This window comes from Heteronotia binoei, chromosome 19, assembly GCF_032191835.1.
Source record: "Heteronotia binoei isolate CCM8104 ecotype False Entrance Well chromosome 19, APGP_CSIRO_Hbin_v1, whole genome shotgun sequence".
Taxonomy (NCBI): Eukaryota; Metazoa; Chordata; class Lepidosauria; order Squamata; family Gekkonidae; genus Heteronotia; species Heteronotia binoei.
Window position 1 is genome coordinate 21,522,689 of NC_083241.1, and position 15,404 is coordinate 21,538,092.

General features: G+C 46.3%; 1 protein-coding gene across 1 annotated transcript in view; it reads right to left on the bottom strand.

Moving 5' to 3' along the window:
* ADAMTSL3 (ADAMTS like 3) overlaps window positions 1-15,404 on the bottom strand; it is a 378,645-nt gene that overhangs the window by 47,412 nt on the left and 315,829 nt on the right. Inside the window, exons 8-9 of the mRNA XM_060259735.1 lie at window positions 12,185-12,342; window positions 6,486-6,597 (exon numbers count right to left, since the gene is read on the bottom strand). Coding sequence (XP_060115718.1) covers window positions 6,486-6,597; window positions 12,185-12,342 — 270 coding nt within the window. The remainder of the gene's footprint in view (window positions 1-6,485; window positions 6,598-12,184; window positions 12,343-15,404) is intronic.

Here is a 15,404-nt window from a genome sequence, read left to right on the forward strand (position 1 = left end):
GGCCCAGGTAATGTCTTCTTCGCCAACAGATAACACAACTTAATAGTCTCAGTGAGCCACTTTGACAGTCTCTGAGACTAAATCCTAGAACCTAACTTAGGGGCAGCATATGAAACAAAAAGCTGCTTGTCCTTGCGAAAGCTTTTGGAACGACTTAAATAAAACAATAAAGCACGCTTTACATCCAAAGCATGCAACCTACGTTCCTCATCCGAGGAAGGTGTAGGATAAAAAGTGGGCAACCAAACTTCTAAGTTGAGGTGGAACTGAGAGACCACCTTGGGGAGAAAAGCAATGTCAGGAGCTAAAGAAACCCCAGCCTCCTGAAACACAAGGTACGGATAATCACAAGACATCGCCGTGAGCTCCCTTGCACGATGTGCTGATGTGATAGCAACTAAAAATGCAGTTTTCCATGAGAGGAGCTGCAAAGAGCACGTGGCCAATGGCTCAAAAGGGCGACGAGTTAGTCTGTCCAGCACCAAAGTTAGGTCTCACAACTGTGGGGGCGATCTTGATAGTGGATGGAGCCTAAATAAACCCCTCAACAATTTATTAGAATGAGGGTGTGTAAAACCAGAGTATCCCTCCACTGGATCATGAAAAGCAGATATTGCTGCCAAATAAACCTTAATGGAGGAAAAAACAAGGCCAGAGTCCACTAGAGATAACAAAAAGTCAAAAATTATTGACAATCCTGCCCTGCTAGGTGAAACTGAAGGATTAACTAAGAACTGAAGGAACTTCCACCACTTCCTATCATAGGAAGCGCGGGTGGAAGGTTTCCTACTGTTCAAGAGGACTTGCTGGACTCTGTTAGAAAACCCCAAGGGTCGATGAGACACACTGTCAGCTTCAGGTGGAGCACGTTGTGATGGAGTACATGACCCCCCTGAGCTGACAGGAGGTCCAGTTCTGCCGAAAACTGGTAGAAGACCCCCCTCGACAGTTGGAGCAGGATCGAGAACCAGTTCTGGCGAGGCCACCAGGGAGTCACCAGGATGCAGCATGGTCTCTCTCTTGCTATCTTGTTGACCACCTTCGTCAACAACGGCAGTGGTGGGAACATGTAGAGAAACCGACCTTCCCAAGGAAACAGAAGACCGTCTCCCAATGACTCTGGATCCGCTCCCCCTCTTGAGCAGAACAGAAGACACTTCTTGTTCTCGGCCATGGCAAAGACATCCAGTTGCAGGTACCCCCAAAGCTGGAATACAGGCTTGAGAAAGTGCCACTGCAGTTCCCACTCGTGTGGAGAAGCCGCACCCCTGCTGAGGGAGTCTGCCTGCATGTTGGGGACCCCTGGAAGATGCGCAGCCTTCACAAAGATGTCGTATTGCAGACACTCCGACCAGAGATCCATTGCCAAGGCACAGAGCCAACGAGAGACTGTCCCTCCCTGCCTGTTGATGTAGCACAGAGCAGTGGTATTGTCCGTTAGTAGTGCGACGATTTCCTAGCCACCAAGGGGCGGAAAGAGCGCAGGGCAAAATGGACTGCCAGCAGTTCTAGATAATTTATGTGGCAGTGAGTCAATTTCGGAGGCCAAGGGCCCCCCACACACAGACCCTCCATGTGGGCCCTCCAACCCCACAAAGAAGCATCTGTTGTGATAGCCACAGTAGGTGTCGGGAGATGGAAGGGAGATCCCTGACAGATGTTGTTTTCTGACTCCCACCAGCGTAGCGTCTGAAGAGTCACAGAAGGAATGACAAACCTCTTCCGAGGTGAGTCTCTCAGTGGTCGAAACTGGCGAAGAAACCAAAGTTGTAGGCCTCTCATCCTCAGCTTCGAAAAAACTAGCACGCTTGTCTTCGCTGCCATCAGCCCCAGCATCCGCTGCAGCTGCTACGCTGTGCCCCACTTTCGCCTTTGTAGAAATTCCACAAGGCTGATGATGTCCCTCGCTCTCTGCTGAGGCAGGTATGCGCGATGCAGGTTCGTATCCAGCAAGGCCCCTATGAACTGCACTGTCCTTGACGGAGTAAGGTGTGATTTCTCCAAATTGACCTGCAACCCCCAAGGTGTCGAGAAGACGTAGAGTGATGGCAATATGGGCTGACAAACTTTGCTTCGACTCCGCCACAAGGAGCCAGTCGTCGATGTATGGGAAAATGACTACCCCTTGAAGACAGAGATGGGCAGCCACAACGCTCATCATCTTCGTAAACACCCAAGGTGCAGTGGACAGGCCGAACGGAAGAGCCCTGAACTGGAAGTGTTGAGAACCCACTGAAAACCAAAGGAAACGCCTGAACGCCAGATGGATGCTGACATGGAAGTAGGCATCCTTGAGGTCCAAGGTCGCCATCCAGTCCCCTTGGTTGATGAGGAGTAGGATTGTTTGCAGAGTGGACATTCTGAACTTCTGGTACAGAATAAATTTGTTCAGATTCCGAAGATCCATAATTGGTCTTAAACCCCCGTCCCGCTTGGGGACCAGGAAATACCGAGAGTAGAAACCTCTTGTCCTGGCCTCCATCGGAACTCTCTCTATGGCTTGTTTCTGTAGGAGGTTGTTCACCTCCGCCAGCAGAGGCGGGAAAGGGGGAGTGGTGATTACCACGGACTGGTTCGGAATCTGAACAAACTCTATTTTGTAGCCCTCTTCTATGATGGACAGCGCCCACCTGTCTGTAGAGATCAACTCCCAGGCAGGTAGGAAAGGGCGGATGTGGGTAGACACAGAGCAAGTGGGGACGATGACGCGTGCTACGAGAAAGTCAAAGGCCCTGCTTTTGAGGGCGAGTGCCCTTGGGCTTGCTAGTGGTCTGGGAGCCATAACAGTTCCTGTTATTTCCTGAATATGGGGACCTGCTGTCCGGTTGGGCAGAGCGAGGCCTCCATTGTTGCTCAGGTGAGAACTTCTGGTAGGTCTTTTTGGCCCAAGGTTTGTGCCACTGTTTTGCCTTGGGAGCTCTAGAGGTGGCTTGAACGCCCAAGTTCCTCGAAGTCTTTATGCTTTTGTCAATCTCCTGCAAGGCACTGTCTGTGGTGGTGCTGAAGAGGCCATCTCCCTCAAAGGGCAAGTCCTCCACAAAAGCTCTAGTATCCTGTTGAAGAGCTGTTGACCAAAACCAAGAATGACGACGGAGGCACACGGCTGACGTGATTGTCTTTGCAGACACATCCACCATATGCTTTGCTGCAGCCAATTGTTCCTTGGCCACAGCAACGCCTTCTTTTTGCAGCTTCCTTGCAGCAGTTTTCTTATCTTCACTCAGGGAAGAGAGGAGGGGGGTAAGCTGTTCCCATACCGAGTATTGGTATCTAGCAATGCACGCAGCATAGTTAGATACCTTTACTCCCAGAGCCCCTGCAGAGTAAACCTTTCTTCCCATGTTGTCCAGGTTCTTCCCTTCCTTGCCAGGTGGAGAAGAATGAATCTTACGCACCTTGGAGGAGGATGAGACGACCACGAAGTTCGGCTTCGGGTGAGCGAAGAGGAACTCGGCGCCTGCCTCTCGGACCCTATACATATGGTCCAACCTCCGTGAGGACACCGGCGTCAATGAAGGCTTCTTCCAGGGCTTCTCAACTGCCTGAAGAATCACTTTGGTAACAGGCAGGGCAACCGCAGTAGATGTATTCCTCTGCATAATGTCAAAAACATTGTCATCCACAATGGGTTGCAGTTGCGTCACAGGAAGAGAGAGAGAGGTTGCCATCCTCTTCACCAGCTCGCCATACGACTTCAGATCTTCTGATGGCGAGATGGGAAGATCCTCGGCCGTATGGGACACTGGGGAAGGTTCCAAGGCTCTTTCTTGATTGTCGGTACTGCTTTCAGAGTCCAATGAGGAAGATTCTCTATGGATCGAATGCTCTGAAAGTATCGGTGTCGACTCCCGGATGGGTGAGCGGGTCGATGCCGATTCACGCCGATGGGTCTCCGCCACTAGCACAGTACACCTCTCCGGTGGGATCGATGCCAATGCCGAGGGCTTTCTGGAATGATGAGAGAGCCTCGACATGTAGGATGCCTCCGATTGCTGATCCCACTCCGCAAACGCCTTAGGTGGAAACCACTGATAAGGTGGATAAGGGTACGGATAGGTAGGTGGCCACTGACGCTGCTCCCACGGTGGTAATGGTGGGAAACGACGCGGTACCATGGAAGGCTCCAGGTCTCGTCTGCTTCTAGGCTCCATCAGGGTCGACGGACCCATCGGCGCCGATGCCTCTATTTCGGAGATCGAATCACTCCCACTACGTCGCCTCGACCCGGAAGAGGAGGATCGTTGAGTGAGGTTGATCTCGTGTTTGGACATTAAGAGAGGGGATTGAAGAACGCTGCCTCTTGATGCCGACAGGCTGCGACACGGGGACGCCAGGACCTTCCTCGGTGGAGCAGAAGTCATCGGTGCCGAAGCATCGTGTGAGGGTGAAGGAGTGCACGACGACCTCTTCTGCTTCTCCTTGGACTTCAACTTCTTTGGTATGGATGCTCAGGTCCCCAAGTCATCCCGACGCTTCTTGGCGGGCGTATCCACTGATCCTTCGTGGGATCGTTTTGTGGAGGAGCCTCGCTCGATAGGCATCTCGGTCATAACTGGCACCACATCGGCCGATGTGACCGTCGGGGCCGCAGTGTCTGCCATCATCGGTACCGACGGGCCCGATGCCGATTTTTGAGGTCGAAGTGTCGACTTAGTCAAAGCAGCCGAAAGCCGCGCTGCCCGATTCTTCCTGGTTTGCTTGGAGAAGTGGAGGCAATGTGAGCACGACTCTACATGATGCACAGAGAAGACACAGGGAATGGCCATCTGGGGGGGCAATCTTCTTCCCACAAGAGCGGCAGCGTTTGAAAACCCCGCAACGTCTTTCCATAGACGCCAAACACAAAAAAAACCACTGAGTCCTCCGAGGGGAAAAAATTTTGGGGGGGGGGGGAAAACGGGGGGAAGGCCCCAAGGGGCAAGTCCAACAACAACAATATATTTTTTTAAACTAACTATCTAATAACTAACTATTTATCTACACTAAGAAAAAACAACAAACGGGCTATTTACAACAATAAAAGTAATCCACCAACTACCTTACCAACCGGGGACACGAAAGGAAATCCTCTCCGCGCAGCGGTCAGAAAGGAACTGGCGGGATCCCCGTGCTGGCGCCAGTGAGCATGCGCAACGGGACGCCTGTGCATGCCCATTGGCGCCGAGTGCGGAAAAATCCCGGGCTTTTCAGATACCAATTCAGGGATTGGCGCAGGCGCTCTATCCCATGAGTGTGAAGCACAGAGACCACGAAGATCACCTTAGCCCACCCCTCAGCTCCTAGCTTTGGGTAAGAAATCCAGCAAAACTGCACTGTCCAACCTTTTCTTTTCTCATTTTTATTTATTTTTTGCAACATCTGGCCCAATTAAAAGCCCACGTGCTTACGTGTAATATGAGAGGTCCTTAGAAAAGCTATTCCCTGGACTGAAGTGCCATCTCACTTGCTAATGCAGCGTCCAAATTCATGATTGGTTGTTTGCTTTACTGGGAGGAGGGGCAAAAGCCTTTGGTGAAGGAACAGACCCACAGCCATCTTTTGATCCTTCCCCAAATCAGCAAGCTTTGGTTAGCTAGTGAGGAGATGGGAATGAATGTCCTCCAGAGGGAAGAGATGGTAATACACATGCCAGGATTCACACCATCTGCATGCGTGTGTTTCTTCTAAGTTGCAGCCAACTTATGGTCACAAGGCAAGAGATGTTTAGAGGTGGTTTGACATTGCCTGTCACTGCTTAGCAACCCCTGGTCTTGCTTGGTGGTCTCCCATCCAAGTACTGGGTGAGGATGACCATGTTTAGTTTTTTAGATGTGATGAGGCTGGGCCAGATCAGGAGGAAATACCTCCAGCCTTCAGTTCTTAATTCCCTTTGGTGACATATTGGAAGAGCTTCATTCACGTCTGAGCTTACTCACACATCTTTAGAACCCCAAGGCAGAAACAACCAAACACATCATACTTTTCTTAAGGTCCCACTGCACGTATATTTTGAACATCTGTTCTTTCTTGGGGACTTTGGATTCAACAATACCATATTCTACCATTTGCACTGCTAGCAATAATTCTGTGGAAGTTCCAGGATGTCTTTTCAACCTGACTGTCGGAAGACAACCAAATACAGAGTTTAAAGTACTCCTACCAATAAAAGGACAAGCACTATTTTGTTTTAAGTGAAAATCCCAGGGGAAACATCACCACTGAGGAAATGCCACCATTGTCAGCTGTGCTCCAAGTCAGTGTTTGAAAACAGGTTCATTTTTTTGTAGAGCATCAGAACAAAACAAAATCCCAAACATATCTATAACTACTTAATTAGCTGCAAGTTTTGACCTTCTGCACTTATAAAATATGCAAGCAGGAAAGAGTCCCAAAGTTACAGCACTGCATGAATTTATAGCTTTTTTAAAAATCACAGTTAGAAAGCTGTAAAGCCACCACTGGCAATCCACAGCTGTACACACTCCCCAGCCACATCCATAACTCACCTCCTCCGCATGTCACAGTGCAAGGGAAGAAGTCTGTCTGCCGCCACTGGTGACTGATGGGTTGATAGAAGAAGAACTGAACCATGCTGTCTTTGGGGGCCGTGTACCTGGCCTAAAGAGAGCCCCGTTACAACAGATTTGCACCGCCTGCGTCAGTGCTCTGTGGCCTAACGCAGCATAATTCATGTACAAATACAGCATAGAGAACCCAATGATACAAGCAATTTTGCACTGGGAGAAAATATCAAATGCCACAATTTTAAAAAGGGGAGGGGGGTTGGCTCTTAGATCATTGGAAAGTGTATTTTTAAACATTTACATCAACAGAAATTTTGCCGTGTTAGCTAACGGCGGCAGCAGCTCTTCTTTGTGTTCAGCAGTTGAACTGCTAATGGATATTTACCTGGCTGTTGCTACTGTTGAATGGCCATTTTAACTGCACCATTTTGACATGTGTTGGCTTTCATTGCATTCTAGTGTTTCATGAAAGCTGCCATGGGGATTGAAGAAGCAGCTCCGATCCCAGGAAAAAATATCCACAGGGTTTATTCCTAAGAGTTAAACAACTACCCTAACATACACTATACTCTCTTGCAAGGAAGCCCACATCCCCAATCACTAGGAATCCATTTTCAGCTTAGGACAGAGAGCAGAGTGTGTGTGTTTGTATGTGTGTGTGTTAGGTTGCTGTAACTTCAGAGGGGTAGCTTTTGTGGCAAAACAGAACATATGTCCAGGGACACCATAAAGACAGCAATAACGCTGGAACAAGGTCTTTAAGGTGCCCCTTGACTGCTGTATTATTTTTCTATAACTTCAGCCCATCTTGCCAAATCAAAGTCCCTCTGAAGGTTAAACTGGCTGTCAGTTGTCTTCTCTTTCCTATTGGAACTGGCTCAAAGCTGTAAAGTACACACTAAACAATAGCTGCCCCTTTGCACTCCAGAAGTGAAGTGACTGCTATATATACACCTGCCTGCAATGCAGTTTAGTGTCTTGGGGATGACAGATGGTCTATAAATGTGAAGCAGGTACAAAGTTTAAAATACTGCCACAAGCTTCAGCCATTCTTCTTGGCTGCTAAGCTTTCTTCCTGGAATTAGAAGGATAAGGTCAAAGGGAGCTGTCCCATCAGAGCATGTGTGCGCCAATGGTAGTAACTGAACAACCTTTTGGAAAGCCCACAAGGGGGCCCTTGTTTCTTACAACCTGCTAAAAGCTGAATTGGTTTGTCTAGGCAGCAGTTACACTTCTAGCATGACAAGGAGCAAGGCTCTGGACTACCTGGAAGAAACACCCTGACTCAGAGCACACCTAAGGTTCCTGGGCCCCTTAACCACAGGCAAAAGATTGGAAGCAGGCCCATCTGGCATCGTGCCAAATAAGGTCAACTACCTGCCTGTCCTTTGACTACCATCAAATATTCCATTAAGACAAAAATTTTCCGTTTAGCTTTGCACTGCTGGTTTTGTAATTACTATAAGCACCAAACTGGCTGATGATTCATACTTCTGTTACTCAGGTAAGGTTAATGCTTCCAGACCACATCAACATTGCCTAACCCTTCAACTGACCAACACCGATTTCACACTCACCAAACACCGCTCTCAAGTTCGTCTTCTCAGTGCGGCTTCCTTCTGATTTCACACCATCTGCCCCGGGGCTGCAGCAAGCATCTGCGTTTTCGTGCAGCAAACAGAAACCACTAAAAACCAATTTCTGTTTGATGTAAAAACATCAATGCTTGCTGCAGCCCCGGGGCAGATAGTGTGAAATCGGAAGAAAGCCGCGCTGAGAAGACAAACATGAGAGCGGCGTAAGGTGAGTGGGATATCGGTCCAAATCTTTTCAGACTGGCCAAATGGCCGACTTGAGTGCAAGACTCAAAATAGGAGCTGGAATTCACTTCTACCCTTTGCGCAAGCTCTCCCCACCCCTCCCATCCCAGATACTTAAGGTTTGTACTTCAACTATGGTCAATGCTCAACGGGGCTACAGCCAGGGACTGCTTTGCTTATATTCCCTATAAGAAAAGACAAAAAGTGTGTAGGTCTTTTACGTTTTTTTGAGAAAGAGAGACAAGAAAGAGGTGCATGAAAAGTACTGTAGACAGACAGATTTCCTCCTCTCTCATAGTTCCAGCGAGGCATTCCACAAAACCAAGGAACAACAGATTCATGACAGATGAGAGGTCACGCAACCATGTAATTCACTTTTGGAATGTGCAACACCAAAATGTTGTCATGGCCACTGGGACCTTAGTTCATGGTGGTCCATCACTTGCTATTGGTCACAATCCTTCTGAATATCAGCTGCCAGGAGCAAAGAAGAGTGGAAAGCTATATGGCTGTTATGCTGTTTTTGCAGGGATCCCAGAAACATCTGCTTGGTCACCACTGAGAATAGCATGCTGAACTACATAAAGGTTTGGTCTGATCAAGCAGGGTTTTTTTTAAAAAATGTGGTTCTGGTATTAATCAAGAAGGGAAGTTGGTTTCAAACTCCTGGTTCACATTCATCATGGTGAAGTTTGGGGCCAACAACAAGCCTTGCCCATGGGAGAGGGAAGCAGCAGAAAGAGAGCCAGGAATCTGCAGAGAAGAAAGGGAGCCTGACATCCCATGGATGGCTCTCAATTTCTTAACCACAGTCAAGGACTCAGGAGAATCTCCTCCAGCATCTCCTTCTAATGTCCCAAGAAGGCTGGCTCCAAATGCTCAAATGAATTTTGCTCTCTATCTGGCTCCATGAAAGGTTGATCTTAGAGCCACACAGAGAAAGGAGAGGCCGGCTAGCTGAGGTCTGAACTCTTGCCTACTTAGACAGACTTCCCAGAGAATAGCTAACTGGCCACACAATGTGATTCCGGCTCTGACATAAAGCAGGTCTGCGTTGGTCAAGATTGTCAAGTGCCTTGCCATGTAGATTCACTTCCAGATGTAACCATTGGGTTTCTGTTCATATTATGTGCTTGCTATATTGTGTCTAGGCAACTTATAATGCTTTCGAACTGTGGTGCTGGAGAAGACTGTTGAGAGTCCCCTGCACAGCAAGGAAACCAAATCAGTCAATCCTAAAGGAAATCAATCCTGACTGTTCCCTGGAAGGTCAGAGGATGAAGCTGAAGCTCAAATACTTTGGCCACCAAATGAGAAGCGAGCACTCACTGGAGAAGACCCTGATACTGGGAAAGACTGAAGGTAAAAGAAGAAGAGGACGGTCAAGGATGAGATGGTTTGACAGTGATATCGATGTAACTAACATGAAACTGGACTGTTAAAAAGGCGCCTAAATTGTATGTAATGGTTGATGGCCAAGGTATAACTGTGGAAACTGGCCTTGGAGGAGCAGTTTCACCAAGAGCTGTCCATGACTAGCACCTTCTTCCTTTTAATAAATCTTTTTTTGTTTTAAACATAGAGGTGTCATTATTGGGAGTTGTGAAATAATTGACAATGATGGAGATGGTCTGGATACATGAGATAATGTGGTTACCCTGGTAGTGCCATAAGGAATGGACCTGGCACATCAAAATGTAGCCTTTGGCGAGACAATTTAAGTTTAGACCAGGCCTTGGATTCAGTGGGAGCTCACAGGAGCATAGCTCCTGAACCTTTCTGAGAGTTCCAGCTCCTTGTCCACTGAATTGTATGTACAGCTGCATAACAATCCCTGGCTGAGTTCCACCACCTATTTTTCTACAAAACAACCCCTGGTTTAGACAATGCCATGCTTCACATACAAGGACAAATCATGGTTTGTCATTTCAGAAACTAACCTAAATCTTCTGAGGAGAGCCAGTTTGGTGTAGTGGTTAAGTGTTCTTATCTGGGAGAACTGGGTTTGATTCCCCACTCCTCCACTTGCACCTGCTAGCATGGCCTTGAGTCAGCCATAGCTTTAGCAGAGGTTGTCCTTGAAAGGGCAGCTGCTGTGAGAGCCCTCTCAGCCCCACCCACCTCACAGGGTGTCTGTTGTGGGGGAGGAAGATAAAGGAGATCATGAGCCACTCTGAGACTCTTTGGAGTGGGGGGCGGGATATAAATCCAATATCTTCTTCTTCTGATTTAACACTAGTTTGAAGTCCTGATTTGGAAATAAGATAGCAAAAATCACAGTTTGTGGCTCAGATGCAACAAATATAATTTGCTTTGGCTTGCCACAAAAGTAGAAGTGTTTCATTATTGATCTGCACTCAAGGGAAGCAGGGAGCAAGCAAGTCCAATAATCCCTCATGTGCACTCTTGTACCAATAAAGGTTTGAGGTTGCATCTGAAGCTCACCAAAGAAGAATCTGATGGGGCAGTGTGCTCTATTTCTGTCTATGGTCTCCAAGCCTGAGCATGGAGATTCTGTAATTCAAGCCCTGTATCTTCCCAACTCTACCACATGAAGCCTCTAAAACAGCACTGCCAAACTCCCAGAACATGGGCCACACCTGGCCTGCCAAGGGCTTCAATCAGGCCCATGGCAATTTCTCCCCCCTCCTCTCTCACCCTTTGAAACTCAGAGGCTGCCAACTATGTTCCCAGCTTCTTCTGCCTGCCTTGTCTTTGCTGGCTTCTGGGCTTGCAAAGCTGCAAGGAAAACACAGAACAGATTTTCCATTAAGGTCTCTGCACTGAGAGACCTAAATGGAAAATCCATTCCACTTTTTCCTTGCAATTTTGTCTGGGCTGCAATGTATTTCAATGGAGTGGAGGAAAGGCAGTTTCATTTTTGCAGTGTTTATGGCCAATTGAAGCTCTTTGCTGAATGGACCTGACAACTGGTGTCTAGTGAGTGTTCTGACCTGGAAACCCACATTCAAAGGGGGATATTACACTGGAGAGCCATTGCCAATCTGAGTAGACCCGGTGGTGGGGGAGAAGCCTGCAGTGCCTAGCCATTTCATGTTTTCCTAGACTTAGAGAATTTTATATTTCTGCTGTGATCCTTGTGTTTTTTCTTGATGTTTTATTTTAAAAATTGCATTGCCATATCCCACTATTTCTCCACCTTTCCATTTTAAACAAAATATCACAAGTTTTAAGCATGTTCATATTTTAAAGTAAATAATATATTTAACTGTGTGTATCTGTGTCCTTTATAAAGTTTATATGTCTGCTAACTGGCATTACATTTTATGACATGCATGGCTTGGCCCCACAAAGTCCTATTTGTGTCAAATTTGTCAAACAAATAAGTCTGACACCCCTGCTCTAAAACTTACAGATCATGGGAAAAGCTCCTGTAAATCTGATTCAGTATTGCATGCCATTGATATGTTAGATGACCTTCCGTCAGGCACTGAAGATATTGAATTAGGAGATGCTTGTTTTTTGCTGATCGGAGAAAAGAACTCCTGACTGATCCGGTTGGGACCTTCATATCATAGCTTAGAGTATTCCTAACTTGCGACATCAGGTGATACAAGAGGGCCAATCCAGTGCAATACAAAGTTCCCAGGTCAGCTGCCTTCCCCAGGTCTGAACAATCTTCCTCTGAGAGTGTCGCCTCTTTTTCACCACCAAATCACATGTTTGGCCTTCCTGCAAAGTTTCTCACTGTGACCTGCTTGCCAAAGGTATTGGCTCATCTTTGAACCTAGAAGTGTGATAGTGATCTAGCTATGTCCTAACTTAGATGAGCATTTCTTTCCAGCTATTTCAAGTGTGTTGGCAGACAGAACTCAGACTGCATACAAATGCACATTTTACCTTGATAATGAAATCAGCTCCAAGGGGACCTTGAATTTTTACAGTTTCTCTTTCCGAACTCTTCTGAAATTCTACAGTTGTGTTTTCAACAATGAACGTTCCAGGGGCATCAAAACTGTGTTCTCTGCTATCTCCCTGTAAAGTCTTTGATTCAATCACTGAAATGGAAAAATAATGCAGTTCACCAGGTTAAGGCAGATACTTACAGGACAAAAAAAAAATTGGCATGCACTAAACACAGGTTGTAAGAAGTGATGAAGACAAAGCCATAAAAAAGGCAAGCAAGCAAGCAGACTTGTATTGCTGTATTTTTCAGCAGTAACAGCTGCTGTCAGCTGAACAAAGAATCGGTCATGAACGTTGCTTAATCTAGTCCTTTAAAAAGAGACTTAAATAACCACATCGTGTTTCTTCAATCAAAACCAAAATTTTATTTTCATATGATAGAAACAAAAACAGATTGAACCACTGGTTCGTGGCCAGGAGATAAGAAGAAAATGGATAAGTTCAAACATCCTGACACAGAAGAAATGAGGCATTGGAGAAGGTAGAGTCTCTCCCCCAAATCTAGGCAAGGATGAGCTCAGCTGTGTCTTGGGGACCCCCACCTGCCTCTTCCTTTGCCAAACATCAAGGCCACTACGCCTAATCAACATGAGAATGTACTAGTAACATCGATGTGTGAATGTCCCCTGCACAATTCCCCTGTCCGTAGGAATGCTTTTGAAGTGATCCTTATATGCAATGTATTTACTGTATGGTTTTAGTTTCTTCAAACCCTGGCTCAGGCCACAAGTATCCAGTATCAATAAACTAGCTTCTTTGTATCTACATCGACTCGTTATTGAATCTGCAGACTTGACAGTGGGTTCTGAAGTCTGGAGTTGTTCAGTCCAGGGCCAGGTCTCCAGGTGTTATTCTATGTGGTTCTTACGTTAAGCAAGTTTGATCACCCCTGGCCTAGAGCATCCCTGACAAGTGTTTGTCTAGCCGCTGTTTAAAGACTGCCAGTGAGGAGGAGCTCCCTCCCTCCCTAGGGAGCTGATTCCACCACTGAACAACTGTTACTGTAAAAAAAGTTTATCCTAATATCCAGCCAGTATCTTCCTGTCCTTAATTTTAACCCTTCCTGCCTTCAAACTTACTATCCAAAAAGCAGCCCAAAGAAGTCTCTCTGAGAGCCTTCTGGGAGACTCCCATCCTTGATGCCTTAAGTATTATTATGGGAAATGTGACATTTAATTGTGGAAAATGCAGTAAACCCGCCCCCCCCCTCAAAACATCTTTTGTACACAAGGCAGGGACCTTGGAAATAAGACATCCCCAAATCCCTTGTGTCTGAGCTGCTTTAAGGGTTCAAGATGCATTTGTCTCCACTGGGGCAAAGAGATTTGGACATTGTTGCATCCCTGCTCTCACTGAGAATGGGTCAAAATTTCTGAACTGTGCTCAACAAATAGATATTTGTTCCTGTTTGTTTTGCTGAAGCTGAATTCCATATCCCATGCTGTGACTTTTGCTCATTTTTGATTGCAGATTATCACAGAAGATGTAATTTTGAAAGAATTAGGAGAATACATAAATGCTATTCATTTCTGCATGTTTAAGTAATGTGGTACAAGTCAACTTTTGAAGCACAGTAAATAATTAAATGAAAGAAACTGTCACAACAGACCAGTGGGGCAAATTCTTCAAACCCCCCCCCCCCAGCTCAAAAATTATTTCTTATAACCAGGGAGAGACTTTTTGATTCCTAAAATTGTTAGTCTCCTACAATTCCACTAGTGGCCTGCAGCCACCATGAAATCTCTCCTGAGCAGAAATGTTCCCTGAGCTCTTAAAAGCAAGAGAGATAATGAAAGAGAAGAAAGCGTTTCTCCCTCCCACTCTAGATAAAAGGATGCTGGTCCAAATTTATCCTTGGTCTAATTCCAAAGAAAGCAAGAAGAGACGTTGGAAGAGGGACATGCTTGGCCCACAGTGTCTAGACAGAAGTGTACCCAACCCCATTCAGTTTAAAAGAGAGGAAGTAATTTGTCACATTTCCTTAAAAATAGAAGAACTAATTTAAGTAAGCTTTAAAGCTCTCCTGATCCATAGGAGATAAAGGAATCTGATCTTTTATAAAAATAATACTCAGCATTTATATAGCACTTTCCCTGTGTTTTTAGCACCTCACATCCTAGCAATCGAATACATTTTTACCTCACCCTTGCTCCCAGGAAGTTAAGAACACAATACATGTTCCTTTCCTCCCTGTTTTATTCTCACAACAACCCTAAAAGCTTGAGTGTCATGGCAAATGAGAATCTGAATGCAGGTCTCCCAGGTTCTAGTCCAACACTCAACCACACTAGCTTTCCAACAATTTTGCATCCTCTCTCTTACAACAACCTTGAGAGGTACCCGATATTCAGAGAGCCACACATTCTCAGCCTAGCCTACCTCCTTCACAGGGTTCTTGTGAGGATAAAATGAAAAGGAAGAGAACAACGTAAGCCATATTGGATCAACAGAAGAAAGGCCAGAATATAAAGGAAGTAAACAAACAAATTCCTGCCTCCTTGTTACAAATGGAGAAAGGAGGGCGCAGAGACTGAGTGAGCAGCAGCTTGCACAAAGTATCCTAGCTGAGGAAAGATATGAACTGGGGACTTCCTAACGTATGCTCTCAACCACCCACCACGCAGGAGAACCATCTTTGTTGGGAGCATTTAAAGCTTTAGATAGCAGCACTCCAAGTGGTTTTTCTAAGCTCTTTAAGAAGCTTCCTTAAAATGCTCTTAGCTGTTTTTGTACTTCCTTCCTGAACATCAGCCTTAGAGAAGTTCAGCACTACTCAGATGACTAAACACCTCTGACATCACCATTATGAAACTTAGACAGTTTCAACATTTCTCCAAGACCAGATTGCTTCAAAGCTGAACACTGTTACCCCCAGACACAAACCAGCTTGGAAAGGTTTCTAGAAAAAACAGGGTTGTACTTACGTGTAACTGTTCATAAAGTATTTTCTGTGCAGGCACACATGGGGACTGTGCATGAGCAAGCTTGCCATGAGCCTCCAGGGGGTGCTGTGTGCTGGAGCCTAAGTTTACTCCAGCCCCAGGACAAGTGCTCCTGAGTAATAGCACCACAGTACCTCTAGCTTCTTGGAAAGCTCTAACCCAAAGTATCTCTAGCTTCTTGGCCTTTAGGCTAAGATTAAGTGTAGTACCTC